Genomic DNA, 27,150 nt, shown 5'->3' with positions numbered 1-27,150 from the left:
CAGAATGCAGTATCCAAAGACCACAGGGCCAAGCCAAAAGCTGTAGAGAATAAGTCACAGAGGGCAATACTGGGGCCCTGGGAAGACAGAAAGGGGAAACATATGCCTGACTAGATTTCAAAGTTGCTCTGAACTATGTGTGCTCTCTCAGGGCCTTCCATCTTCACACTTACTGAATGTGAGTGCAGTTTCTCTCCAAGTTTCCAACCACTTTTATGTCAGTCCTCAAATTCTTCTGAGATGACCAACATGCAAGGAGCTGCACCTGAAAGACCACTCCTAAAGAGAGCTTCCTCTGTACCCGAACTTGATTTAGAGAAGATCTCAAAAGCCCAGCCTTAGCCTGATTATCATAATAACATGAAACCATGGAATGCTTACTTTTCAGTTGGGAGATATGTAGGTAATTGGTGACCAGAGGGTAGACTGGGGGGTTTAAGGTGGCATGCCTTCTGTGTAGAGGCATGGTCAATGATCCCTCACCTTGAATTTGGATAGAACTTTTTTACTGTTTATTTTTGAGAGAGAGAGAGTGCGCACGTGCGCCAGTGGGGGAGAGGCAGAGAGACAGAGACAGACAGACAGACACACACACACACACACACAGATTCCCTTCTGGTGGCTTGGGACACTTTTCTCTTAAAATTATAAGCTTCCAAGTAAAAAGTCCAACTATTTTGATACTAACCTAATGTGAGGAAGCCCAAGATAACTAACTCTGTAGATGAGCTGTGTGGAGACAGTGATGCCAGCCAGTCCCAGGTCATACAGCCACCCTGCTTACCCATCAGGCACAGCAGGGAGGTTGCCTCAGATCCTCCCTTCACAGCCCAGCTGTGAGCAACCTTAGCCAATGTCACATGGAACAGGGCTTGTCCAGCTGAGTCTGCCTGAGTTCCTCAGTCATAAAAATGATAAGATGCAATAAAGTGATGATGGTCTTAAGCTAGGTTTTGTAATGGTTACATAGCCCTGGGTAACTGGGGCAGGAGCACTACTAACGCTCAAGCTAAGGATTCCTGAAGGTCTGGCAGCAGTGATGACCAGGGCTTCCCTAAGAAGGGCTGTCAGGAGCTCACATCCCTTCACATACTGGCTTTATGGAACTTAAGAACGATGAGGGGCGCCTGGGTGGCTTAGTTGGTTGAGCGTCCGGCTTCGGCTCAGGTCATGATCTCACGGTTTGTGATTTCGAGCCCCATGTCGGGCTCTGTGCTGACAGCTCAGAGCCTGGAGCCTGCTTCGGATTCTGTGTCTCCCTCTCTCTCTGCTCCTCTCCCACTCATGCTCTGTCTCTTTATCTCTCAAAAATAAGTAAACATTAAAAAAAAGTTTGTTTTTTTTTTTAAGAATGATGAGGTGTGGGAGTGTGGCCCAGATGTGTGCTATGTGGAGAAATGACCTAAGAGAGATGAATGATACCACAAAGGTAACTTGGTTGTAACAGAGTTGAGGTGAACTTTACATAACAAAGCCTGAAGTCCAGCTGGTGGAACAGGAGTAGTTTTCTGTTTAGTCATATAAAGATGAAAGTGAATAGGTCTAACTATAGGCAAAATGATCCAATAGGTCAATTTTTCTTTTGGTTTTATCTCTAGAATATCATCAAGTAAAAGGACATCGTTTCACTGATCAATGCATATAGTGTCAATCAATTTCAGCAAACACTTATCTGGTAAAGCCTTACGACTACAATGTACAATGAAAAACTTTCCTATCTCAAAAAAGAATTTCAGGCAAAGGGGAGCAAGTAAGAGGTATCTCTGAGAGGTGAGAAAGAATCTTCCTGTTACCCCAGAACTAATATCTAGTTACCATGAAGACAAACCTACTTTAGCCATTTCAAGATATATAGGAATGGGGTGGTGACAGAATAAATCTAAAGAAAATGTCTGTAAGTCTTACGAAAATGTGATCTCAGGCACCTGGGTGGCTCAGTCTGTTGAGCATCTGACTTTGGCTCAGGTCATGATCTCATAGTTGGTGAGTTCAAGACCCACATTAGGCTCACTGCTGTCAGCCTGTCAGTGCAGAGCCAGAGCTGGCTTCAAATCCTCTGTCCCCTTCTCTCTGCCCCTCCCCCACTTGCACTCTCTCAAAAATAAACAAACAGTAAAAAAAAGAAAGAAAACGTGACCTATGCTATCTTGGAGGAACTAAGTCCTGCTCATGCTGAATACGGAGAACATTCTAGTTTTTAAGGTTTCTAATTTATTCTAGCAATAGTTCTGAACTTTTCCTTCCAGCTAAAACTAAGCACCCAGATGGAAGGGATGTAGAGCACCCAGCCAATGGTGTTCCTTCCCACACCCACACACCACTCTTCAGGTAGGTCAATTCACAGCTTGTCGGTAGATGCAATGAAGAAATGGATATGCTACCAAAGAGTCCCTCATATGGCAAGGCTGGGGAAAAGCCAGAATGCATGCCCACCGTCCCTATGTGTTTTGGAGCTAGATTCAGAACCTCTAATTACTACTCCATGTCAGTGTGACAAACAATTAAAATGTATCAAGGAAAAGTCTTAATAACAAAGCTGTTTATAGATACAGAAAAACAAAAAGAGAATAAGAGAAAACTTGGATTGGCTAGATCAGCTGTACTAATTACAGTAATTTAAGTGAATTCCTTACCCTTAATTCCCATGTAGCACAAAGATGATTATGTGTGCTGTGAAATGCATCAGACCCAGCTGTTAAGTGGCACTGAACAGTTCATGCATGCCAAGTCATGTGTCACACGCATGTGTATCACTCACAGATCTGTGGAAAACACAGCTGTCATGAGAATAAAGATCTCCTTTCCCAGTTATTAGAAACAAGACTGAGTGAGGATGATGGAGTGAAAATTCGGTGACCTGGAAGGAAAATGTTCTTTGGACTCTTCTAAACCTTGCACAGAATATCTAAGGAGCAGGGCAATTGCTCCATAAAAGCAGTTTCTCTGCAGTAAAGGAGTCAAACAGCTGTGGCAAGGTGGTCAGAAGTACACAGCACACAAACTTTTGTGCCCAAAGTTGCACATGTTAACAGTTATGAGGCCATCATGTTTTTCATCAGCTATGAAAACGATTTATGGTCATCTACCATTTTAGTTCCTTCTCCAGCAACTTACAGTGAAGCTGACACAGTGGCAGAAGGAGGAGAAATAATGGAAGAGAGAGAGAGAGAGAGAGAGAGAGAGAGAGAGAGAGAGAGAAATATCTCTATGAGAGGGAAAGGGTCCAAAAAAGCCCAACTGGAGATCACACAGTGGGTTCTATCTGGGAGAACCACAAGGAACAGTTCTGGATGGACAGGCAAGAAAGGACGCTTGAGAACTGAGACGGGTCCTGATCATGTGAATTCTACACTAAAGAGTTTGAAATTTTAGCCTGAGAGAGATAGAGAGCTTATTTAAGAAAGTATCATGTTCCTATTTGTATTTTTAAAGATTCTTCAGAAAAGCAGTAAGTAGTCCATTGTATTAGAAGACAGGTTAGCAACCATTCTTGGGGGGCGGGCGGGGGCAGGGGGAGGACGGTAACCAAAAGGGAGTATGAGGAAGCTTCTGAAAGGCTAGGAATATTATGCTGCTTGAAGTGGGTGCTGTGTGTGAGCCCACAGGTGGGCTCCACCTGTGAATAATTCACTAGCTGTAGACATATATATCTACTGATACAAATGTAAATTATCAACAGAAATTTTCAAAAATAAAAAAGATTACTTTGCTAAAGACAGAGAATGGGCTGGAGGAGATAGGCAGAGGATGAGGGATGCCGGCCTAAGGGAAAAGTGAAGGGCCTGGGCATTACCAGAGGCACTAATGCACCAGGAAGGATTTGGTGGCTGAATACCTATGGAAAGTGAAACAATGAGGAGAGACCAAGATGACCTGAGGCTGCAACTCTGAAGACTGGTGGATGGCTCTGTTGTCTCCTGATAAATGTCACAAAGGACAGAGGCCCTCCTGGCCTCCAGCTCACTTATGAAATAATCCCAAGACCATCCTTAAGGTCTCTAAGATCCCTGGTAGCAGTCTGAACGAGAACTTAGCTCTGAGGCAATGAGGTGCCAAAGGGTCCAGCCTGACAGGAGAAACAGAGAATCAAAAAACTGCTTCCAGTGAAGCAGCAAAACCAAATGAACAGGAAACAGCTGTCAAATTGGCATCCAGAGAAGTACTCACTCATCCCAAGAGACAGAGAATGGTAGAGGAGAGAGAATACCTAATACTGCAACTAAACCACCATGAAGATCGGGAGGCATCTGTGGAAGAGACTGGGAAGTAGGAACACACAGGATCTCCAGCTCTTGTAAGAGTCAGCTTCAGCTGGGGCTACTGTCTGGACTGACTGTGCCCTGTAAACACCCTCCTCCTCACTGTCCACACCTAGGCCTGATGTGTGGGAACTCAAAACAATGGTCTTGTGGTTTAAACTGGGTCACCTGTGGGTCTGTTATTAAATCATGCACCACAGATTAAGCACTTGGAGAAGTCGTCTGCAGCAGCTGAACAGTCTATAGGTACTAAAGGCCATGAAAGAATATCTTTACCAATGGATTAAGAACAGCTCAAGATAAAAAGATTAGGTATGTTCCAGTAAACGCTCCTCAAAACGTGGGAACCTATAATGGAAGGAAGCTACTTCAGAGGGTAGGATGGAGAAGGGGTGAAAAGGTTTTTCAAAACTTCACATATTCATGCCTGGAATGTTTTAAAATGCGAAAGCAACACAAAGTGGGAAAAATAACATTCTCCTTTTTTTCTTAAATATGCTGTGAAGCCAATACTAGGTTATAAATAGAGAAAACCACCCCCAGAAAAGCTGGCAAATTCAAGAAGAAAAAGTTATTTTAGATCCCCCTCTTTCCTTTCAGTCTGTAAGAGCAGGGTGAATTATTTATACAAGGAAACAGATTTTTGTCTTAAAAATCACAAATATTTCAATCGAACAGAAATTGGAACAGTAGTCTAAGACAAGTTCTGCAGGCAAATGTGAGGGACTTTAAGTTCGGCTACATCTCTGCGGTCTCCATGAGCTGAGTGGAGCGGTATAAGCAAGGCCTGGAAGGCAGCCCCCCTCCAGGACCAGATCTGCGACTCGCCCCCACCCCTCCTGCCTGCACAATTCTTAACCTAGAAATGCCGGTCAAGCAGTCATCTCGTGTCGGGTGCAAGGCTCATTATACTAAACGTTCTCAATAACTGACAACAATGCAACCATTCACGGCTGGCAAGAGCCTGGAAAGGGCTGTCAGTGGCAAACCTTGGCTTTGGTTGCAGCTGAAGCAAGAGCAGCTGCTGCGGCCGTGGCCACATTTCCTTCGGAAATTTCATGTTCTACTTTCTTCTTCCCGAGATCACTTTCTCTTTCTTTACAAGTATCAGTGAGTTCCTTGTTCTCTTCAGTTTCCTTTTCTTCTGAAAAAAAATCAGAAAGCCTTATTACCAGTGTGCCCCATCTCAATAAGCCAGCTTACTTCTCACCTCCGCCACATGACAAACTAGGACTGAGGTTACAAAGAGATCTCAGTGCCTTCTTCTTTGTAAGACTTTAGCAGAGCCATTCCATGCATGTAAGGGAGCCTCCATCTGAGATGGATTTTCTAAATAGTATGCTTTGTCTTTCCTTCATTTCTCTAAGCTCTCTGTGTAGGTCCCTAGGATATAAAGGGAACTAAGCCCTGCCGTAAGACCAAAAAGATCAGTCAATGAAAGGCTCTGAGAAACCCTAGTGTCTGGAGGAAATGAGAACAAAGCACTTCCGCAAGCCTTCTGAGACAGGCACGATGGATCCGCCAGCCACTGACCGTGACTTCTGTCACAATGGGCAACTTGTTTGTCTACATATTACTGAAAACAAGGTAGCCATTGGTATTAGCACTGATGCCTAGGAGCCAAATAAAACTCAAACTCGAACACTTGTTTATTGTTACATTAAGAAACAAACCCAGGGCTCAGTCAGTTAAGCGTCCGTCTTGGTTGTGGCTCAGGTCATGATCTCACGGTTGTGGAATCAAGCCCCATGATGGGCTCTGTGCTGACAGTGTGGAGCATGCTTGGGATTCTCTCTCTCTCCCCCTCTCTGCCCCTCCCCTGCTTACACTCTCTTTCCCTCTCTCAAAATAAATAAATAAACTTAAAAAAAAAAAAAAAAAAAAAAAGAAACCTAATGAGTGAGGAACATTTCTATACAATTAAACTGCTCACAGTTCTCCAGGGCTTGTCAGTTTTACATAATAAAGTCTAAAGAGGGGCGCCTGGGTGGCGCAGTCGGTTAAGCGTCCGACTTCAGCCAGGTCACGATCTCGCGGTCCGTGGGTTCGAGCCCCGCGTCGGGCTCTGGGCTGATGGCTCAGAGCCTGGAGCCTGTTTCCGATTCTGTGTCTCCCTCTCTCTCTGCCACTCCCCCGTTCATGCTCTGTCTCTCTCTGTCCCAAAAATAAATAAAAAACGTTGAAAAAAAAATTTTAAGTCTAAAGAGTTTCCTCAAATTACCTGATTTGGTATCCTCACTAACTTCACTGTCCTGCTCCTTCTCACTATGTTTTTCATTTTCTCCATCTTGTGCTTTATCACCTTCATCTGTTTCGTTTTCCCCTTTGTTTTCTGCCTGAACGAGGAGGTATAAAAGAAGAGAACAGAGAGTGAGCAAAAAAACCCAGTCCTTCAACTAGTGATATTATCTAAGAGTAACAAAAGATTCCATTATTTTGGGCAGGGAGTGCACTAGGGCCTTGGAGGCCCAAGGGCCTTGGAGAGAAGAGCTAGAAATCAATACATTCAAAGAAACACCTTTCACTACCTCCACACTTGAGTGCTCACATGTTAATATGCCTCCACAACACACAGTCCCTGCACTCTTTGTGCCCTGTGCTATAAAGCCAGGGTCACAATATCCAAAGGAATGGCATGGAAATTCATTTATGTTATTTACTGGTTAAATAGAGAAATACTTAATAAACAAATGAATTACTGATTACCTGTCCAAAAGAATCAAGAGCATTTAAAATGTACATTATCAACCGAGAAGATGGAATACTGCCAAAATTAAAAGCTGACAAAGCCTTTAGTACAGTCATTTGCTAATGGTTTTTAGTAAGAGCCACAATAGGGCATCAGTGATTATGCTCTGGGGACTGAAAACTTCAATTCTTCTGGTTAGAATTTGGTTTCATTTACTGACTCTGAAATCCTTGTGACTTTGGACAAATCATGTAACATTGTCTATAAAATGAAGAGATCATCATTGACTTGATGAGACTGTTTAGGAACTAGATGAATTCACAAATGGGAAGTACAAAGCACAGTATGTTGAACAATGTAAGAATTATAATTAATTTTACTCTTATCCTCATCCTGTCCTTATCTATATACAATTTTAAAACAACACACGTAATCAACACCTTAAATCGCATATTGTATATGTTCACTCAAATATTGAGTGAATGCTCATCAAGGCTTCTAATCTTATCTTTTTTAACTGAAGTATAGTTGACATAAAATGTTGTATCAGGTTCAGATTTACAACACAGTTGACAATTCTACACATTACACAATGCTAACTATGATAAATCTACTTCCTGTCCATATATTACAGTACTGACTATATTCCCTATGCTGTAGTTTTCAGCCCCGTGACTTATTTATAACTGAAACTTGTACCTTAATCCTCCTTTACTTATTTTGCCCATCCCACTAACCCCCCTTTCCCCTCTGTCAATCACCGCCTTGTTTTCTGTATTTATGGGTCTATTTCTGATTTTTTGGTTTTGTTTTGTTTTTCAGATCCCATATAGGTGTTTTTTTTAATTTTATTTTTTAAAATTTACATCCAAATTAGTTAGCATATAGTGCAACAATGATTTCAGGAGTAGATTCCTTAGTGCCCCTTACCCATTTAGCTCATCCCCCCTCCCACAATCCCTCCAGTAACCCTCAGTTTGTTCTCCATATTTATGAGCCTCTTCTGTTTTGTCCCCCTCCCTGTTTTTATACTATTTTTGTTTCCCTTCCCTTATGTTCATCTGTTTTGTCTCTTAAAGTCCTCATGTGAGTGAAGTCATATGATTTTTGTCTTTCTCTGACTGATTTCGCTTAGCATAGTATCCTCCAGTTCCATCCATGTAGTTGCAAATGGCAAGATTTCATTCTTTTTGATTGCTGAGTAATACTCCATTGTATATATATACACCACATTTTCTTTATCCATTCATTTATCGATGGACATTTGGGCTCTTTCCATACTTTGGCTATTGGTGATAGTGCTGCTATAAACATGGGGGTGCATGTGTCCCTTCGAAACAGCACACCTATATCCCATGGATAAATGCCTAGTAGTGTAACTGCTGGGTCGTAGGGTAGTTCTATTTTTAGTTTTTTGAGGAACCTCCATACTGTTTTCCAGAGTGGCTGCACCAGTTTGCATTCCCACCAGCAAGGCAAGAGATCCTCTCTCTCCACATCCTCGCCAACATCTGTTGTTGCCTGAGTTGTTAATGTTAGCCATTCTGACAAGTGTGAGGTGGTATCTCATTGTGGTTTTGATATGTATTTCCCTGATGATGAGTGATGTGGAGCATTTTTTCATGTGTCAGTTGGCCATCTGGATGTCTTCTTTGGAGAAGTGTCTATTCATGTCTTTTGCCCATTTCTTCACTAGATTATTTGTTTTTTGGGTGTTGAGTTTGATAAGTTCTTTATAGATTTTGGATACTAACCCTTTATCTGATATGTCATTTGCAAATATCTTTTCCCATTCCATCAGGTGCCTTTTAGTTTTGCTGATTGTTTCCTTTGCTGTGCAGAAGCCTTTTATTTTGATGAGGTCCCAGGAGTTCATTTTGTTTCCCTTGCCTCTGGAGACGTGTTGAGTAAAAAGTTGCTGAGGCCAAGATCAAAGAGGTTTTTGCCTGCTTTCTCCTTGAGGATTTTGATGGCTTCCTGTCTTACATTTAGGTCTTTCATCCATTTTGAGTTTATTTTTACTTTTGTGTATGCTGTAAGAAAGTGGTCCAGGTTCATTCTTCTGCATGTTGCTGTCCAGTTTTCCTAGCACCACTTGCTGACAAGACTGTCTTTATTCCATTGGATATTCTTTCCTGCTTTGTCAAAGATTAGTTTGCCATACGTTTGTGGGTTCACTTCTGGGTTCTCTATTCTGTTCCATTGATCTGAGTGTCTGTTCTCATGCCAGTAGCCCATATAGAAGTTAAATGTTAACGGTAGTTGTCTTTCTCTGACTTATTTCCTTATTCTAATACCCTCTAGGGTCTATCCATGTTGTCATGAATGGCAAGATTTCATTCATTTTTAAGGCTGAGTAATAATATTCCTGTGTGTGTGTGTGTGTGTGTGCGCGCGCATGTGTGTGATACATACTTCTTCTTTATCCGTTCATTTATCTGTGGACATTTATGTTGCTTCCATATCTTGGCTACTATAAATAACGTTGCAGTGAACATAAGGATGCACAGATCTTTTTGAATTAGCATTTTCGTTTTCTTTGGATAAATACCCAGTAGTGGAATTGCTGGATCATACGGTGGTTCTATTTTTAACTTTCTGAGGAAGCGCCACAGTTTTCCAGAGTGGCTGCACCAATTTACATTCCCATCAACAGTGCACGAGGGTTCATTTTCCCCACATCCTTGCTAACAGTTTTTGATACTAGCTTTTCTGATTGGTGTGAGGTGGTATCTTGTTGTGGTTTTGATTCGCATTTCCCAGATGATGAGTGATACCGAGCATCTTTTCATGTGTCTGCTGGTCATCTGTATATGTTCTTTACAAAAATGTCTATTCAGGTCCTTTGTCCATTGTTAAATCATGTGCCCCTGATCCTGAAGAGGCTGTAAAGTCCTATACTGCCTCACTCACCTTGTGTTTATAGCCTCTCTGAGTCAGAGATCAAGTCACAAACACATGGGGCACTTTGTTGCCTTCTGCACATTAGCTTCAGTGTCTCCTCCATGCCAGTGGAATCTTCGATTCCCTCTCCTCTATTTCAATTTTTATAATTCTACCTGCTCTTTAATACCTACTTCAAATGTCGCCTTCTGATTAACACTTTTCTAACTATTTTCCTGCTGGCAGTTAAATCTCCTACAAAATTCCTTAGTATTCTATAGTTTTCTTCTGGCACAAATATAGGACCCAACCCTATAATTCAGTATCTGTAAAAACCACAATTTTGTATTCATTTCCCCAACTGTGCCTAAAAGGGATATAAAAGAAGAGGCTAGGGAGTGGATAAATCTTCCTCGAATGAATAAGTGAAAAATGTCCTATGTTATGCTTTGTGAAGATTATACCTTATACCAGCAAAATCCAAATGGCTGACAGAATCATCTGTAGTTCCCTGAGAGGGATCAAAGACAAAAGACAAAATAAACCCAAACCGTTATGCTACGAAAGGCATGCTCTCTCTGTGTCTTTTCTGTTGTAGAAGAATTCAAACAGACTTTCACCTTTTCAGGCTGCTGAACATCGGTATCTGTTTCCATTTTTTCCTCCTCAGCCCCTTCTACGAACAAAAGAATAAGAACAAGTAACACAATATGGAAAAAAGGTAAAAGCTTTCACACAGCTGTATCTGAAATACAACTATGCGCAATAATGAGTCTCACAACTGTAAGGCTCACAGAAGTCCAGCATAAAACACAAACTTCATGACTGTATTAATTTAAAGTTCAAAAACAGATGAAAGTAATAGTGTTAGAAATCAGGACAGCAGTTAACCAAGGAAGGGGTGGGCAAGCAAAAGTGGGATAAAGGAGGGGCCTGAGGTGCTGGTAATGATTTGTTTCCTGATCCTGGGGCTCTTTACATGAATGTGTTTAATTTGTGAAAATGCATGGAGCTGTCCAATGAGGGCTTTTATTTTCTGTAGGTATAAAAATAAAAACCTCAAAAACATTTCAAGTAAAAAAGAGCAAAAAAAAAAAAAAAAAAAAAAAAAAAAAAGCCCCAAATAATTTATTTAACCAATGCTTAATGAGTGTGTGCATGTGTATATCTTTTTAATTTTTTTTTAAACATTTATTTTTGAGACAGAGAGAGACAGAGCATGAACGGGAGAGGGAGAGTGAGTGACAGAGAATCTGAAACAGGCTCTAGGCCCTGAGCTGTCAGCGCAGAGCCTGACGTGGGGCTTGAACTCACGGACCGCGAGATCATGACCTGAGCTGAAGTCGGTCGCTTAACCGACTGAGCCACCCAGGCACCCCTGTATATCTTTTTTTTTTCCTGTATTATCTTTTTTTATGTTTATTTATTTTGAGAGAAGACAGAGACAGCGTAAGTGGGGGAGGGACAGAGAGAGAGGAGCCTAAGCAGGCTCTGAGCAGAGACTGACTCGGGGCTCAAACTCATGAAACTGTGAGATTAGGACCTGAGCCAAAACCAAGAGTCAGATGCTTAACCGACTGAGCCACCCGGGCGCCCTGTGAGTATGTATTTTGAGTCAAGCACTGGAGAAATACTGCAGAGCTAGGTATTCACTGAGCATCCAGAGCATCACATACTGGCCAGAGAAGACACAAACCAACAAGTCTACCACATACATGCACACATGAGACCCTGTGAGAAGCACGGAGGGCACAACTGTTTCAATCAGGGAAGGATAGATGGTTACGTGAGCATTTTCTAGGTGGACATGGTTGACAGGGTGGGTAATACAAATATAGAGAAGGACATTTCAAGGAAAGAGACTGAAAGACTCAAGGGTGCCAGGGAAATGTCGTTGGTGATGACTTTCAAGGGGAAGGCAGATAGGAAAAATCAGCAGGGAGATAATGCTGGTAAAAGTCGCATGAGGAAGAGCCCTTAATGTGGTACTAAGGGAGTCTTAACTATATCGTATAGGTAAGAAGTTAATCAAGATTTCTAAAAAACAAAAACAGTATAATCAGAAATGTGCTGACAACTCAGAGCCTGGATCCTGTTTCTGGATTCTGTATGTCCTTCTTCTCCGCCCATTCCCAGCTCTCATTCAGTCTCTCTCTCAAAAATAAATGAATATTAAAAAAAAACCCCAAAACAAAAACAAATATTTTACATATGATGAGGGTTTGCTGTGGTTTTAAATAAAAACATCTAAATAACCTACAGCTTAAATCTTTATAGTATCCTCTTATAAATGATAAGACTAATAGTATTTATCATCAATGAGAGTATTTAAACATATTTAAACAAACATATTTAAAACTAACAGTGTCAAAGTTATTGAAAAGGAAAATCCCTCTTGCTCTAAGTCTTGCAGGTGGAACCAGACCTCACTTCCAGAATTCTGACTGACCAGGAGCTCCAGGGGATATGGTAGTTTGGGATGTCATGAACCTCACATAAGGTAGAAGATTACAACCTTCTAAAAAATGCCAAAAGGCTACAGTACCAGAAGTGAGACCAGAGTGTGGAAGAAGTGGGGCCAGGATCTATAACTTGGATCCTGTATCTGGGATCAAGTATTTGGAAAACTGGAGGGGAAGGGTCACACCCAAACATATTTGCTTGTAGTAGCTCACTGTCAGGAAGCTGAGCCCTGGACTAGCCAGCTCAAGGGCAGAGAAAAGAAGCCAGGATTCCTACACAGAGCCAGCCATAGGGTTGGCCAATGGGATCTCAAGCCAATGGCAAAAACCCCTAGCTATGAGAAGCAACATCCTCTGCAGATAGTCTTTCCAATCCCAATTTTAGCCGTTTAGAGCAAATGCCAAGAAAGGAAACCACCAAGACTGGGCCGAAATATTAATCAACAGTTTCAGCACTCAAGGACTGCCAATAGGAGATCTGAATCCCGAACCTTGGCACAGCCATGGATGCAACAGATAAGTAAAAGAGAGAATCGTAAAGATCTCTAACCAACAAAAAAATATTAGAGATATGCAGAGATTTTTTAAAAAACCCTAAAGATCAAAAGTTTTTCTAAATGCTTTTATCCTTCAGTCCAATCGTCTGCAGAGGCAAAAAACCAAAATGAAACAGGACACCTGGGTGGCTCAGTCAGTAGGGCAGGCAACTCTGGCTCAAGTCATGATCTCACGGTTCAAGAGTTCAAGCTCCACGTTGAGCTTGCTGCTGTCAGCACAGAACCCACTTCAGATTCTCCATCCCTCTCTCTCTGCCCATCCCCTGCTTGTGCTTGCAAAAATAAATAAAACATTAAAAACAAAATAAAACCAAAAAAATTTTTTCTAGAAATGAAGTCAGAGAAAAACAGATTAAACTGGGTGAGAAGAAAATCACAAAACTATAAAACACATCTAAAGAAATGATCCACACAGAGACTACTGAGATGGGAAATATGAAAGCATGAAAGCTAAGCTAAACAAAATCAACACTGGCTTTCTTCCATAATACAGCCATCAAAAATAGAGCATTATTAGAAATAAAGGGTGACAATGTATGAGAAAAAGGTTTAATTCACTAGAAAATGATTAACTTTTTATACTGTTAAACCTAATAAAAGAGTGTCAAATGTGTAACACCAAAACTGATAGAATGGTAGGGCAGAAATGAAAATGTGCCTCACAATAGGGATTTGAACATACTTTTCTCAATTTCAAGCTCATGTGCAACATTAAAAAAATACTGATCACAAATTAAGTCAAAATGCAAGTTTTAACAAATTTTGAAAAGTCAATGACACACAAGCCAAGGTTTCTCACCATAATACAATAAAACTAGAAGTTTAAAATATACACGTAATTTCTCTGTGCTTAGAAATAGAATTTTGGAAATCAGTAAATATAACATGAAAAGGGAAATGTAAAGCCTTCTTAAACTTACATTAGAAAAGAAAAACATGCTCAATGTTTACACATTGTGTTCTTGATAAGCAGGAAAATGGTAACAGAATATAGAAGGTACACAAACAACAAGAAAAAATCAAAGAAATATAAAGCAAAAATACAACAGAGATAAAACATACACAATAGAGAGAATCAATATACCCCAAACTTGGTTCTTTGAAATAATAAAGGCAATAAATCAGTGTGACACATCGGGAAAAGAGAAAGAAGTCACAAAATAATTATATTAGGACTGGAAGAAAGGTCCTAACTATTAATAAGTCAAAATGGAAGTGACAAAGTACTACGAAAACTTTAATGCCGAATAGAAAAATTAGATTAAATGAAGAAATTACTGGGGCACCTGGGTGGCTCTGTCAGTTAAGCGTCCAACTCTTGGTTTCAGCTCAGGTCATGATCTAACGGTTTTGTGAGTTCAAGCCCCACATCAAGCTCTGTGCTGACAGTGAGGAGCCTATCTGGAATTCTGTCTCCCTCTCTGCCCCTCCCCACTTGTGCTGGCGCGCGCTCTCGCTCTCTCTCTCTCTCTCAAAACAAACAAATGAATGAATGAATGGACAAATTATTAGAAAGTATTTTACCAAACAGATTCAAGAAGAAAACCGAAGTCCTGAGGAGTCCCATAAAAAACAAAAAACAAAAACAAAAAAAACTGGAATAATTAAAAAATTTAAACCAAACCACCACAGGTCCAGATGTTTTTACTGGGGGAATTCTACCAAACTTTTAGGGAAGGGAGGATTATAATGTTACTTAAACTTTTCTAGAGAAAAGAAGAGAGAATACCCCTCCCCATTCTCTGAGGCTAGTATAACCTTGATTCACAAATCAGATACAGACAACAAATAATGAGTATCAGAGGCCACTAGGCTAAATCTCATTCATAATCACAATGAAAATCTCCTAAGCAAAAAATCTGAAAACAGAACATGGCAGTGTATAAAAAAGGCAATACATTATGACAAAATAATAGGATAGTATCGGAAAAGTAATTTAAAATTTATAAATCTGTAAGTTTATAGACTTATTTGATCACACCCATTAAGTGTCTGATAAAACTCAGTATCTTTCATGACAAGCTCTTGGAAAACCAGGGATACAAAAGAAGTTCCTGAGCCCTCAAAACTGTTATCGATAATCCTAAAACGAATGTCATCCTTCCTGGAGAGATGCATACAGTATTTCCTTTGAAATCAAGAGTAGGACATGGGTAACAGTATTACTATTTCCCTTCAATACTGCCATGGAAGTTGTAGCCCAAAGTGTCATTTAAAAAAAAGAAGAAAAGTAGTCATGATTGCAGAGAATAAAACTGTATACCTGAAAAAATCTGCAGAAAAGTTACTAGAAATAATCACAGGGTTTAGCAAGGTGGTTAGCTATAAAATTAACATACAAAATCAACCACATTTCATATGTTAAAAATCAATTCCAGGTAAAGACACATGAAAAAACAAAAGCTAAATGGTATCTTAAAAGCGGTAATCATAAAATAAAGGACTAACTTCAGTCAATTAAAATTAAAGATTTCTTTTCATTAAAAGATGCCAAAAGGAAAGAACATGTAACCGAATGGTAGAAAACACATGCAGTACAGCAACTAGATCAACAGTTCAGATTTCTAAAGGAAATCATAAAAACTATTAAAAAGTGACCAAATAACAAAAATAGCTGTGTTACAGAATGATATATGTATGCCCAATAAATAGAAGATACTCAGATCAGTTATACAGAGATGTGTAATTTGAAACCACTATGGACTTCCAAGCCTCCAGAACAGAGACATAAATGTTGTTTATAAGGCAAATAAATAAATAAATAAAACCACAATGGAATGTCACTTTATACCTACTATTATCAGCAGAGATTAACACTAGAAGTGTATGATCAAGTGTTACTGGATGAAGTGTCAAGTGATACACTTGCTTTGGGGAAAAAACCCAGAATTTCCTAAAACCCTGTAACTCACAGATTGATCCACAACAAAACAAGTTATACAAGAATAATCAAGGTTCAATGTTCAAAATATTCAATGCACTAACGTTCCTTTATCAAAAAATTTGCCTTATGAAAAAGCGATACCCGAATTAAACGGAGGGCTGAGTGACTCCAACTCCTTGTCTCAGTTGTGGCAACTAGTCCACCAAGCACACATCAAGGAGCAGTGGTGCCCTGTGGGGCACGTACAAGGTTGGACACGTGTCTGAGAACAAACAGGAACAAACCAAACTGCCTACCAGTAATAGAAAAATGGATGATTAAACAGGGCTGTAATCACACAACAAAATATTTTACAGCAGTAGAAATAAATGAACTGTGCCTATGTGGATAATGTAACTACATGGATATGCACTGAAAACATAATAGTAAAACAGTCTCAGAAGTCTAAATAAACCATGTTTTATAAAGCTGAAAAACAAACAAATTTACACCTAACATGTTAAGCGCATCTTTCATCTTTTTTTTTTTTTTTTTTGGCAGTGAGGGGCAAGAGAGCAAGAGACAGGGAGAGAAAATCTTAAGCACGCTCCACATCCAGGACGGAGCCCGACACGGGCTCAATCTCACAACTGTTAGTTCATGAACTGAGTTAAAATCAAGGGTCAGACACTTAACCGACTGAGCCACCCAGGCGCCCCAAGAACATCTTTTCTTTGTGATACAAGTCACTTAAAAAGTAGTAGAACAAGATTCAAAATTTAGGATTCTTAGTGCTGGCGGCAGGAAGGTGAGAAGATAAGGGAGAAAGAGATGAAAATTACTGCGAATGCTCTAGTTCTTAGTTCAGATGAAATATGTAACACGCATTAAGACACATTCAAATATTAACAATGAAGAGATGTGAACAAAAACCAAACACAGGTGGGGTTAACAAAAACACAACAAAACACCCTAACTTCCTAAGTTACTATTAATTGAATGTGCACTGGGCCACCTTTGCTTAGTCAGCTTAATTACAGACTGGGTATTATGTGGGAGAAATGCAGTATTTTTCAAAAAAGACAATCTGCTTTTAAATAACTACCCACAACCTACAGCTCCAGATTCTAAAAGATTACACACTCCCCGTGTCTACTGTAAGGCAAGTCCAACTTGGTATTAACTATTTTAATGAGCTAGGAGTCCAAGATGAACAGTTACATAATATTAATATTTATTCACATAATGGTGGTACAGTTAAAGATACCTTCTCTGAGGGGAGAAACCTGAAGACAAGCACTCAGACCTTTAACAAGACATCTATTAAGAGTTAATTATGAGTTGTGTATTCCTCAAGATGCTATGTGGAGGAGTATGTAAAGTGGTTTCTATCCTACAAAACATTTTTTCAAGCTGCTTTCAGACATCTTGGAAAAAGAAACGCAAAACAACAGCTTCTCTTTGGTCTGAATTCTGGTTGGAACTGTAAATGCTTAAGAGGCTGCAGTCCCTCACATATGCCATGTCATCTTGTTGATGTCTACAAACTAGATGGTTGGAAATCTTTCCCTACAAATGTGTGGTATGACCCATGTCTGCAAAGATAAATGAAGAGGATACTAGAATGAATAAAATAAAAATCCCAACTTAAGCAAGTAGACACCTAACATAAACCAGTGGACCATGCGCCCAACATAAAAAGGAGGAAAAAATAAAAACTCCTTTGACTTGTAACTGAGCTATGAGGGGAATGCCCGGTCCGCTAGGGGAAAATAACATCATAGCTCACAATCAGACCTTATGCTAGAGCAAGGGCTCTGTAAAGAGCAGACAGACAGTAACTATGCTCAGATTTGCAGGCTGTGTAAGTCTTAGCTGCAACTATTCACTTCTGCCACAGGAGCACAAAGTCAGCCATGAAAGCAGCCTGAAGATGAATGAGCATGGTTGTGTTTCAATAAAACTTTACAGACACTGAAATGTACATGTCATATAGTTAGTATGTGTCAAGAAATAACATTCTTCTTTTCATTTTTTCCAATCATTTAAAAATGTAAATACTACTCTTATTTATTCTGGGCTAAATAAAAACAGGTGGCAACCTGGATTTGGCCCAAGAACCAAAATTTCCTAGCCCCTGCTCCAGAAGAAGAGGGTGAGTTCTGGATCCAGACTGTCTCGGTTTGAATCCTGTCTCTGAATTTACTAGCTGAAACGACCTTGGTCAAGCTACTTAGCTGACAAATGCTTCATTCTGTTTATCTACAAAAGAATAATAATAGTTCATAGTGCTAACGATTAAATTATTTCATGCAAAATGCTAATAACTGGCTCATAGTAAGTACTCAACAATATTAATATTATTAATAAATACAGTAGGCTGGACCCCAGACTTATCTATTAGCATAAGCCCTTGCAGTGGCCTTTGGCACCGCCTCAGTGACAACAACAGAGGGCTGTCATTCTGCCCTGAATTTCCAAAGGTCCTTCCCAATCTGGTATGTCATCTGTGACTTCCGGTTCCTGTGACTTTTTTTTTTTTTTTTTTTTGGTTGTTGGAAGCTGATTTTCTTTTTTCAAAATTTTATTTAAACTCTAGTTATTTAATATATAGTGTAACACTGGTTTCAGAAGAATTCAGTCATTCATCATATATAACACCCAGTGCTCATCTTAACAAGTGCCCTCCTTAATACCCATCACTCATTTATTTATTTTTTTTTTAATTTTTTTTTCAACGTTTTTATTTATTTTTGGGACAGAGAGAGAGCATGAACGGGGGAGGGGCAGAGAGAGAGGGAGACACAGAATCGGAAACAGGCTCCAGGCTCCGAGCCATCAGCCCAGAGCCTGACGCGGGGCTAGAACTCACAGACCGCGAGATCGTGACCTGGCTGAAGTCGGAAGCTTAACCGACTGCGCCACCCAGGCGCCCCAGCCCCATCACTCATTTAACCCATCCCCCACCGACCTCCCTCATCAATCCTCAGTTCGTTCTCTATCATTAAGAGTCTCTTATGGTTTGCTTCCCTCTTTTTTTTTTTTTTTGAGAGAAAGGGGGCACAAGTGAGGGGCAGAGAGAGAGAGAGAGAGAGAAGCGGTGCTCACCCAGGGCTCATGTTTTTACCTGAAGTGGGGCTCGTGCTCACCTGATGTGGGTCTCAAGCTCACCAGAAGCAGGGCTTGAGCTCACCCAGTATGGGACTTGAACTCACAATTTGTGAGATCATGACCTGAGCCAAAGTCAGATGCTTAACAACTGAGCCACCGAGGCACCTCCTCTTTTTTTTTAAGTTTATTATTTTGAGAGAGAGTGCGATCAGCGTGGGGGCAGAGAGGGAGAACATCCCAAGCTGACTCCTCATTGTCAGCGTGGAGCCCAATGTGGGGCCCCAACTCACAAGCCTCAAGATCATGACCTGAGCAGAAATCAAGAGTCAGACACTTAACGAACTGAGCCACCCCGGTGCCCCCCACCCAACTCTTTTTTCCCCTTTCCCATATGTTCATCTGTTTTGCTTCTTAAATTCCACATGAGTGAAATCATGGTATTTGTCTTTTTCTGACCTACTTATTTTGCTTAGTATAATACATTTCAGCTCCATCCACATCATTGCAAATGGCAGTATTTCGTGTATTTTGATGGCTGAGTAATATAGATATACACACATACACACATATCTTTATCCATTCAACACCCGATGGGACACGGGCTCTTTCCATAGTTTGGGTATTGTTGATATCATAAACACTGGGATGCATGTACTCCTTCAAATCCATATTTGTATCCTTTGGGTAAATACCTAGGAGTGCAATTGCTGGATCATAGGGTAGTTCTATATTTTAACATTTTGAGGAACCTCCATACTGTTTTCCAGAGTGGCTGCACCAGTCTGCATTCCCACCAACAGTGCAAAAGTGTTCTCCTTTCTCTGCATCTTCGCCAATACCTGTTGTTTCCTGTGTGGTCAATTTTAGCCATTCTGACAGGCGTAAGGTGGTACCTCATCATGGTTTTGGTTTGTACTTCCCTGATGATGAGTCATGTTTAGCATCTTTTCATGTGACCATTAGCCATCTGGATGTCTTCTTTGGAAAAATGCCCATTCATGTCTTCTGCCCATTTCTTAACTAGACTATTCCCCATGTGACTTCTGACTTTCCTGTAAAGGGTCAAGGAGTGTTACAGAAGCACATGCCCTTGTCCCATTCTTTTAAAATGTTACTAATGGGTCAGGGATAGCCGACCAATCTGACTTACCAGGGGTCAGCAAACTATAGTCCTCCTGCCTATTTTTGCAAATACAATTTTATTAGAACACAGCCACACTCCTTTGTTTAAATATGGTCTATGGTTGCTTTTGCACTACAAAGGCAGATCTGAGTAGTTATAACAGAGGCCGGTATGCAAAAGCCTGAAATTTTTATCATGTGGGCCTTTATAGAAATGTCTGCTGACCCGTGACAGAAAAATTCATGCTGTGATAGTTCTGCCTATGAATGAAGATACTCAGGAGAGGTCTACTCTCAAATTCTCAGTTTTCAATGTTGGGAATTGAGGGACAGTGGCAAATAGGGGATGTGACCAGAACCCATGAAAATGCCTACCAAGGTGGTCATATTCTAGGGTGGACCTGTTCATACTTGACTCATGGTTTTCATATCCTTTTACAATCCCCTTCCCGTGAGTGTGAGGCAAATGTGATGGGATTTTCATTTATATAAGATCCTGTCTTTTTACTACACTCACTCTAGACTCTCCTTGCCAGCTTGATGCAGCAAGCTGCCACACTGGGGAAGCCTACATGGTGAACAACAGCGGGTGGCCTCTAGTAGTTTAGGGCAGCTTCCAGCTGACAGCCAGCAAGAAACTGGAACCTTCAGCCCCACACCTGGAAGTAAATTGATTCTGACAACAGGAGTGAACATGGAGGCGGATTCTTCAGTAGTCAAGCCTCCAGATGAGAACACAGACCAGTCACCACTCTGAGTGCAGCCTTGTGATATCCTCAGCAGAGGACCCAGTAAGGCTGTGGCACAGACTCACGGAAGCAAGGAGATAAATATATCTTGTTTTAAGCCACTAACTTTATGGTAATTTATTATGCAGCAATGGATAACTATACACCTACTGAACTTCTGAATGAACCTCAACCAAAGATGAGAGGTAAATTAGCTGGCATCCGTGACAGCACTATCTTCAGACACTAGGAACAGGAAATGGTACTGCCAGTCTGGTTCCACTCTATCCCTTGCCCTGTCTCCCACAGATGCAGCACTGATACCACAACTGGCTCTGGTCCTCTGCCTCCACGTTTGCTCTGTGCCCCCAAACATGCTTTAGCTTGAGGGGTATGTGTTGCTCTCATCCTTAGAGAGCTGAGCTTCTGTCTCCTCCCATCACCAAGCCAGAATGCTGTCCTTCATGGGCACCATATCTTTTTCCTAGCTTCTGCAATCAAGTGCTTCCTGCTCTAGTGAGGATAATACTGCCAGCAAAACCCAAATGAGGAGATCTAGAAACCATCTCCTAAAGAGTTGAAAGAACTGGGAAAGTTAGTGTGGAGGACAGAACAAAATGCTTGCAAAAGTAATAAATAACGAAGATTTGGTGGGAACTCTTCTATTTCCTGCATGTCATCTGTAAATTGTCAGCAGGTAATTTCTAAAATAGACTGAATCCAGGGCACCTGGGTGGCTCAGTCGGTTGAGCGTCTGACCGGCTCAGGTCACGATCTCGCAGTTTGTGAGTTCGAGCCCCACGTCGGGCTCTGTGCTGACAGCTCGGAGCCTGGAGCCTGCTTCAGATTCTGTGTCTCCCTCTCTCTGCCCCTTTCCCGCTCATGCTCTGTCTCTCTCTCTCAAAAATGAATAAACGTTAAAAAAAAAAAATTAAAATAGACTGAATCCTGTTATTTCTCTTCCCTGGGGACTTTTCAATTTCCATGAGGTAAAAGCCCTTCAAAATCACCACCCCCCCAATACATCTATACAGCTGCACCTGATCACAGTACCTGCTCCCCACAGACTTCTTGGCATTATTTCCAGAATATGCCACACATGTTCATCCTTTTTTTCCTTTTTCATTATTGTTTAAAAGGTTACCTCCTCTGTGAAGCCTTCCCTAACTGACCCAATCAGAACTTGTGTTTCTTCCACATGCGCCTCTTTCTATAACTGTATTCGTTTCTTTCCTTCTTACCTACCTTACCCACCTACTTACAATGTCTCCCCACCCTAACGGAATATCCTTCAAGGACAAGTGTTTAATTCAGTGATTCATAAAGTGTGGGCCAGGTACCAAACCCCCTCCCCTGGTCATGGAAATGTCCCCAAGGTCAAAACTATTTTTATAACAACACAAAGATTGTTATTTCCCTTTTCACTCTCATCTCCCGCAAATGTGGAGCGTGGCTTCCCAGAGGCTGCATGACACATGATGATGTCAGCTACAGTGGACGTGCACCTGTGTATTGTTCTGGTTTAAAAGCTTCTGTTTTAACTTCTGATACAGTAAATATCAACAGATAGGATTCAAATAAATTAACACATTTTGGGTTCCTCATTATTTGTAAAGAATATAAAGAAGTCCTGAGACCAAAAGAGCTTGAGAACTGCTAGTCCTATAGATTTTGTCTTCTCAGGGAAGAACAAAATAAGGCCCATGGTGGGAACTCACTCAACCCTTCTGGAATCTGATCGTGTCATTCTCTGCATTAAAGTTCAAGCATTCCATAGAGCTGCCAATATACAGTCCAAGCTTGCATCACCCTGTCACTCTCTGTGACTTTGCTCCAATCTAGCTGCGCACCTGATCTCTCCATGTCCTTATTTGAACTCTGGGTTGAGGCTAACCTGGTTTACACGTCCCACCCTCTGTACAACCTTCTGTTACCATCTTTGTGCCTTTGCTCACATTGAACCGAATACTTGCTCCAATATGGCTCAGTGACCTCCTAAATCTTTTTCAGCGTTCAGCTCAAATCCCTTCTTTGTAAAGTCTTCCCCAGTCTAAACTTACATGTCTCTTTGTGCTAACTCTTACAGCACCTCCCAAGTCCAGTCCCCCTTGAACAATTAATACTATGTATGCTTCATTACATCCCGAATCCTCCCAACACAGAATGATTTTTTCCACTTATGTGTAGCTCATCACAAAAAAACAGTCCCAATTAATAGAAGATCTACTTATGTCTTATATAGTAGCCCACAGCAAGAGATCTCTAACAAGTAACCAAAAAGCCTAACTTGATAAAGTCCCCAAAAAGCATTACATAATTGTACTACATAATGGAAGCCAATTTCTCCCTAAAAATATGTATCCTACCATTTAGTAAATATGGGTCATTAGACAACTCACCTAAATTCTAGCCAGTATGAGCTAGTCCCTAGATGTTAAGTGTCCAATTATGAGCTCCTCAGAAGTTTGACTCTATCCTTCACTGCCTCTTGAAATAGGTCTGAAAGAGCCCTTCAAATAGAACCCTGACAGAGAGAAGAGAGAAGCCACTCCACATGATGGAAGTCTGATGATCAAATACTGTTCTACTGTTTTCTTAGGTTCACTAGCCTCGCATGTTTCACACATGGTGTTTTAGAAGTGCCTGATTTGTAAAATGGTATGAAGTCCTCACAGTGAGAAGAATGAGGCTATTTATAAGCGATGAATAGTATCTCAGGCAAGAACTGTAACAGTCACTTCTGGGCTTTCAGTTCCAAGAAAGTGACCCTCTCAATATTATCACTTTCAAGATATTCTTCTTAATCTCCTGATGGGTTAGAGACTAGTTTTTATCCTTCGTGAAAACCAGAAGTGGTTAATTGGGTTCCTCCACACAGAACTGTGACAAATGGCTCAAGACGCATTCTTTGGAGTCCTGTATTCCACAGGATGTCAAGGAACCTGGTGGACAATCCACTCAGTGACATAAAAGAATGTTCTCTGAATATTCTATTTGTGACTCAATATCCCTAGAGCATACATAGTCAACTGTAAGGAATAAAAATCATTTAACATAATCTTTCAAATTTCTCTAAGCCAGGATTAAGATACATAAATCAATTCACAGTAGCAAAAAATTAAATAAAGAAAACCAATACCTGAGATCATGAAATGGGAAGTTACCAAGGTTAAGTCTTTGACAGACCCTTGAACATGCATGTAAATTCCAACTTCCTGGGGGAAGGACTGACAACCAAAAAAGGGACTAAGATGCACTGCACTACGACAATCATACAGGAAAACGTCCTTATTCCTAGGAGATGATGCATGCTGAGTGATCTAGAGTGCAAAGAATCATGGTATCTATAACTTACTTTGAAATAGTTCACCAGAAACAATAAAATAAAAATCATTTAGACTGCTGGATAGATAAATATGGCAAAGTTGAACCTAACTAGTAGGCACATGAAATATCACTGTGCTACAATCACTATTTCAGTATTGTTTGGCTACAAGTAAACACGTTATTAGAAAGGCTATTTTGTTTAGACCCCATGTTAAGTAAAGAAAAATCTAATAAATGTGTTTAATAAAAGTTTTCTTAGGGGGCAACTGGGTGGCTCAGTTGATTAAATGTCCAACTCTTGATTTTAGCTCAGGTCATGATCTCACGGAGACTGAGCCCCAAGTCAAGTCTCGAGTTGAGCTCTGTGCTGATGGCTCGGGCCTGCTTGGGATTCTCATTCTCATTCATTCATTCATTCATTCATTCTCTCTCTGTCTCTCCCCCCCCTCTCTCCCCCTCCCTCCCTCCCTCCCTCCCTCCCTCCCTCTCTCTCTCTCTCTCTCTCTCTCTCTCACACACACACACACACACACACACACACACACACACACACACAAAGATAAATAAACTTCAAAAAAAAAAAAGTTTTTGTGGTGCCTGGGTGGCTTACTCAGCTGAGCATCCGATTCTTGATCTCGGCTCAGGTCATGATCTTGCAGTTCAGTGGGTTAGAACCCTGAATCGGGCTCTGCACTGATGGCACAGAGTCCGCTTGAAATTCTGTCTCTCCTCTCTGTCCCTCCCCCACTTGTGCACGCACACACTCTCTCTTAAAATAAGTAAACTTTAAAAAATAATAAAAATTAGGGGTGCCTGGGTGGCTCACTCGGTTGAGCAACCGACTTCAGCTCAGGTCATGATCTCACAGTTCATGAGTTCAAGCCCCATGTCGGGCTCTGCACTGACAGCTCAGGGCTTGGAGCCTGCTTCAGATTCTGTGTCTCCCTCTCTCTCAAAAATAAATAAACATTAAATAAAAAATTAAATACAGTAAAAAAAATCTTTGATTTTCAAATATATTACATAAGTTATTTGGAAAATAAATCAACTTAATTCCTAGATGTGTGGTATTCTCAGCCTAATAGAATGAGTTTTAAAAATACAGGTCAGACTCATGCTCTTCTGCTCGAACCTCCTCCCCCCATTGGCTCCCCCCTACCTAGAGTAAAAACTAAAATGTTACAGTGGTCCACGAGGCTCTCATCATTTCCCATGACCTCCTCCTCAGTGCAATCCAGCTACTTGTCCATGATACCCCCTTGCTATTCCTCAACTATGCCAGGCAGCTCCCATCTCCTATCTGTACACTGATTGCTCCCAATGCCTAGAGCACTCTGACCTTCCTTTGCCTCATTTACAGCTTCGTCCAAATGTCACTTTCTTGATAATATATTCCCTGACCTTTACTTGAAAATCGCAATTCCACACACTTCACAATTTATCTTCATACCCTGCTTTAATTTGTACCATACCACTTATCAACCAACAGTTTCTACATATTTATATTTAATTTACACAATCTATGTTTTTATGAGACTGATGCGCTACCTACTGCGCTAACGAGGCACCTCACAATCTATGTTTTTATATACCATATATTTCATCTTCCATCTTGAAAAGATACAATCCTAGGGCACCTGAGTGGCTCAGTCAGTTAAGCTTCTGACTCTTTTTCGGCTCAGATCATGATCTTGAGGTTTGTGAGACAGAGCCCTATAGCACAAGGAGTCTACTTGGGATTTGCTCTCTCTGCACACCCCCCACCCCCGGCATGCACACTCTCTAAATAAATGAATAAACAAACAAACAAACAAACAATTCTTGCAGTTGCAGGTGGGGATTTTGGTCTGCTTTGGTCAACAGTACCCTAGCATCTAAAACACAATGAAACAACACAGTAACATAACACATTTACAGTCTTATTTATCCCTATGAGTTAAAAGAAAAAAAAAAGTCTAGCTTAAGACGGACCTCCCATTCAAGAATGCTTATGTGGTATAAGCTCATACACTGAATCACTCTGATGAAATTTTGCCGTGGGTTTCTTAGCACTTGATCTTGTAGAGATGAATCATCCAGCTGCTCTTCCTGGTACATGTGCCTGTCTCCTTATACAGCTCCTATAGGTTTATAAGAGGGTCTGGGTCTTTCCCCATTATATTTCTCATAGGATGTAAGGCAGGACAGTATGATGGAGCTATCAAGTCTTTAATGATCCTTCTTCAATGAATGAAAAATGCACAGACGCACCACATATGCTACTTCTGGCAGCATGCTACAATAAAAAGAGGGTGAGCTTTAGGATCAGAGATTTAGGTACAAAATGTAGCTCCGATTCTCACAAGTCTATGTAACCCGCCAAAAACTTTCTTTCTTGGTGTTACAATAAAAACAACACCGCTTCCTCCAAAGAGTTATCCAGAAAAGAAACTCAAAGGATTAATCAGAAAATTCCTATATAATGTGTCACGGATATAGATACTCAGAAAGAAATGATGATTTTCAGCACCTTCTGAAAAATGTTTAAGAATTCTTCTTTTTTTTTTTTTTTTTAATCTTAACTCCCTTTACCTTCCCCTATAACCCAGGGCAGATAAAACCTGATAAATAATTTTAGGTAAATGCAAGAGGTCTCAAATATCAGTATTACTTTTTCTATTCCTAGAATGGTCTCTGACCAAACAAAAACAAAAGACCACACAAATTTAGAGACGTCAGAAGATACTGGTAAATGACTAGAGTGAAAGAGGACAGACAAGCCCCTCCTGATAAGCGAGCACTCGTTTCTTAAATGAAAATAAGAGGTGTTTCAGACCTTCATCTATTTTTACTTTCATTTTACCAAACGCTCCCCCCAATACAAACTCTCAATGAAGTTAGATAGGTTAATGGGAGAAATCCAAGAGTTGTCCTGTATTTCGTAAGAAAACTTATTTTTTCCTGTATTATCATTTACCATTGTTAATACATACAAGTTAACACATGGGGAACATAGTAAAATAAATATCACAATAAACAGTATGTGAACCTCCCACTCAAGTACATCATCTTGATAAGAAAAATCCTACACCATTCTATTTCAAATCAGCGTGCCATGTGATAAGGTGCTATTTTGTTATACCAAGTGTCAGTTTAAATGTAAATCTGAG

General features: G+C 40.6%; 1 protein-coding gene across 4 annotated transcripts in view; it reads right to left on the bottom strand.

Annotated features, from left to right (window-relative positions):
* Window positions 1-27,150, bottom strand: part of SMARCC1 (SWI/SNF related BAF chromatin remodeling complex subunit C1) — a 176,185-nt gene that overhangs the window by 40,671 nt on the left and 108,364 nt on the right. For 3 of the 4 annotated variants that reach the window (XM_086698352.1, XM_086698350.1, XM_086698353.1), the window contains exons 22-24: window positions 10,452-10,507; window positions 6,481-6,595; window positions 5,249-5,403 (exon numbers count right to left, since the gene is read on the bottom strand). In XM_086698352.1, the coding sequence (XP_086554478.1) occupies window positions 5,249-5,403; window positions 6,481-6,595; window positions 10,452-10,507 (326 nt within the window). The remainder of the gene's footprint in view (window positions 1-5,248; window positions 5,404-6,480; window positions 6,596-10,451; window positions 10,508-27,150) is intronic. The other variant, XM_086698351.1, reaches the window with a different exon arrangement.

This window comes from Puma concolor, chromosome A2 (genome assembly GCF_028749965.1).
Source record: "Puma concolor isolate L17-30 chromosome A2, mPumCon1.1.hap2, whole genome shotgun sequence".
In the NCBI taxonomy this organism is placed as follows: Eukaryota; Metazoa; Chordata; class Mammalia; order Carnivora; family Felidae; genus Puma; species Puma concolor.
This window is presented reverse-complemented; position numbering and strand designations above follow the sequence as displayed.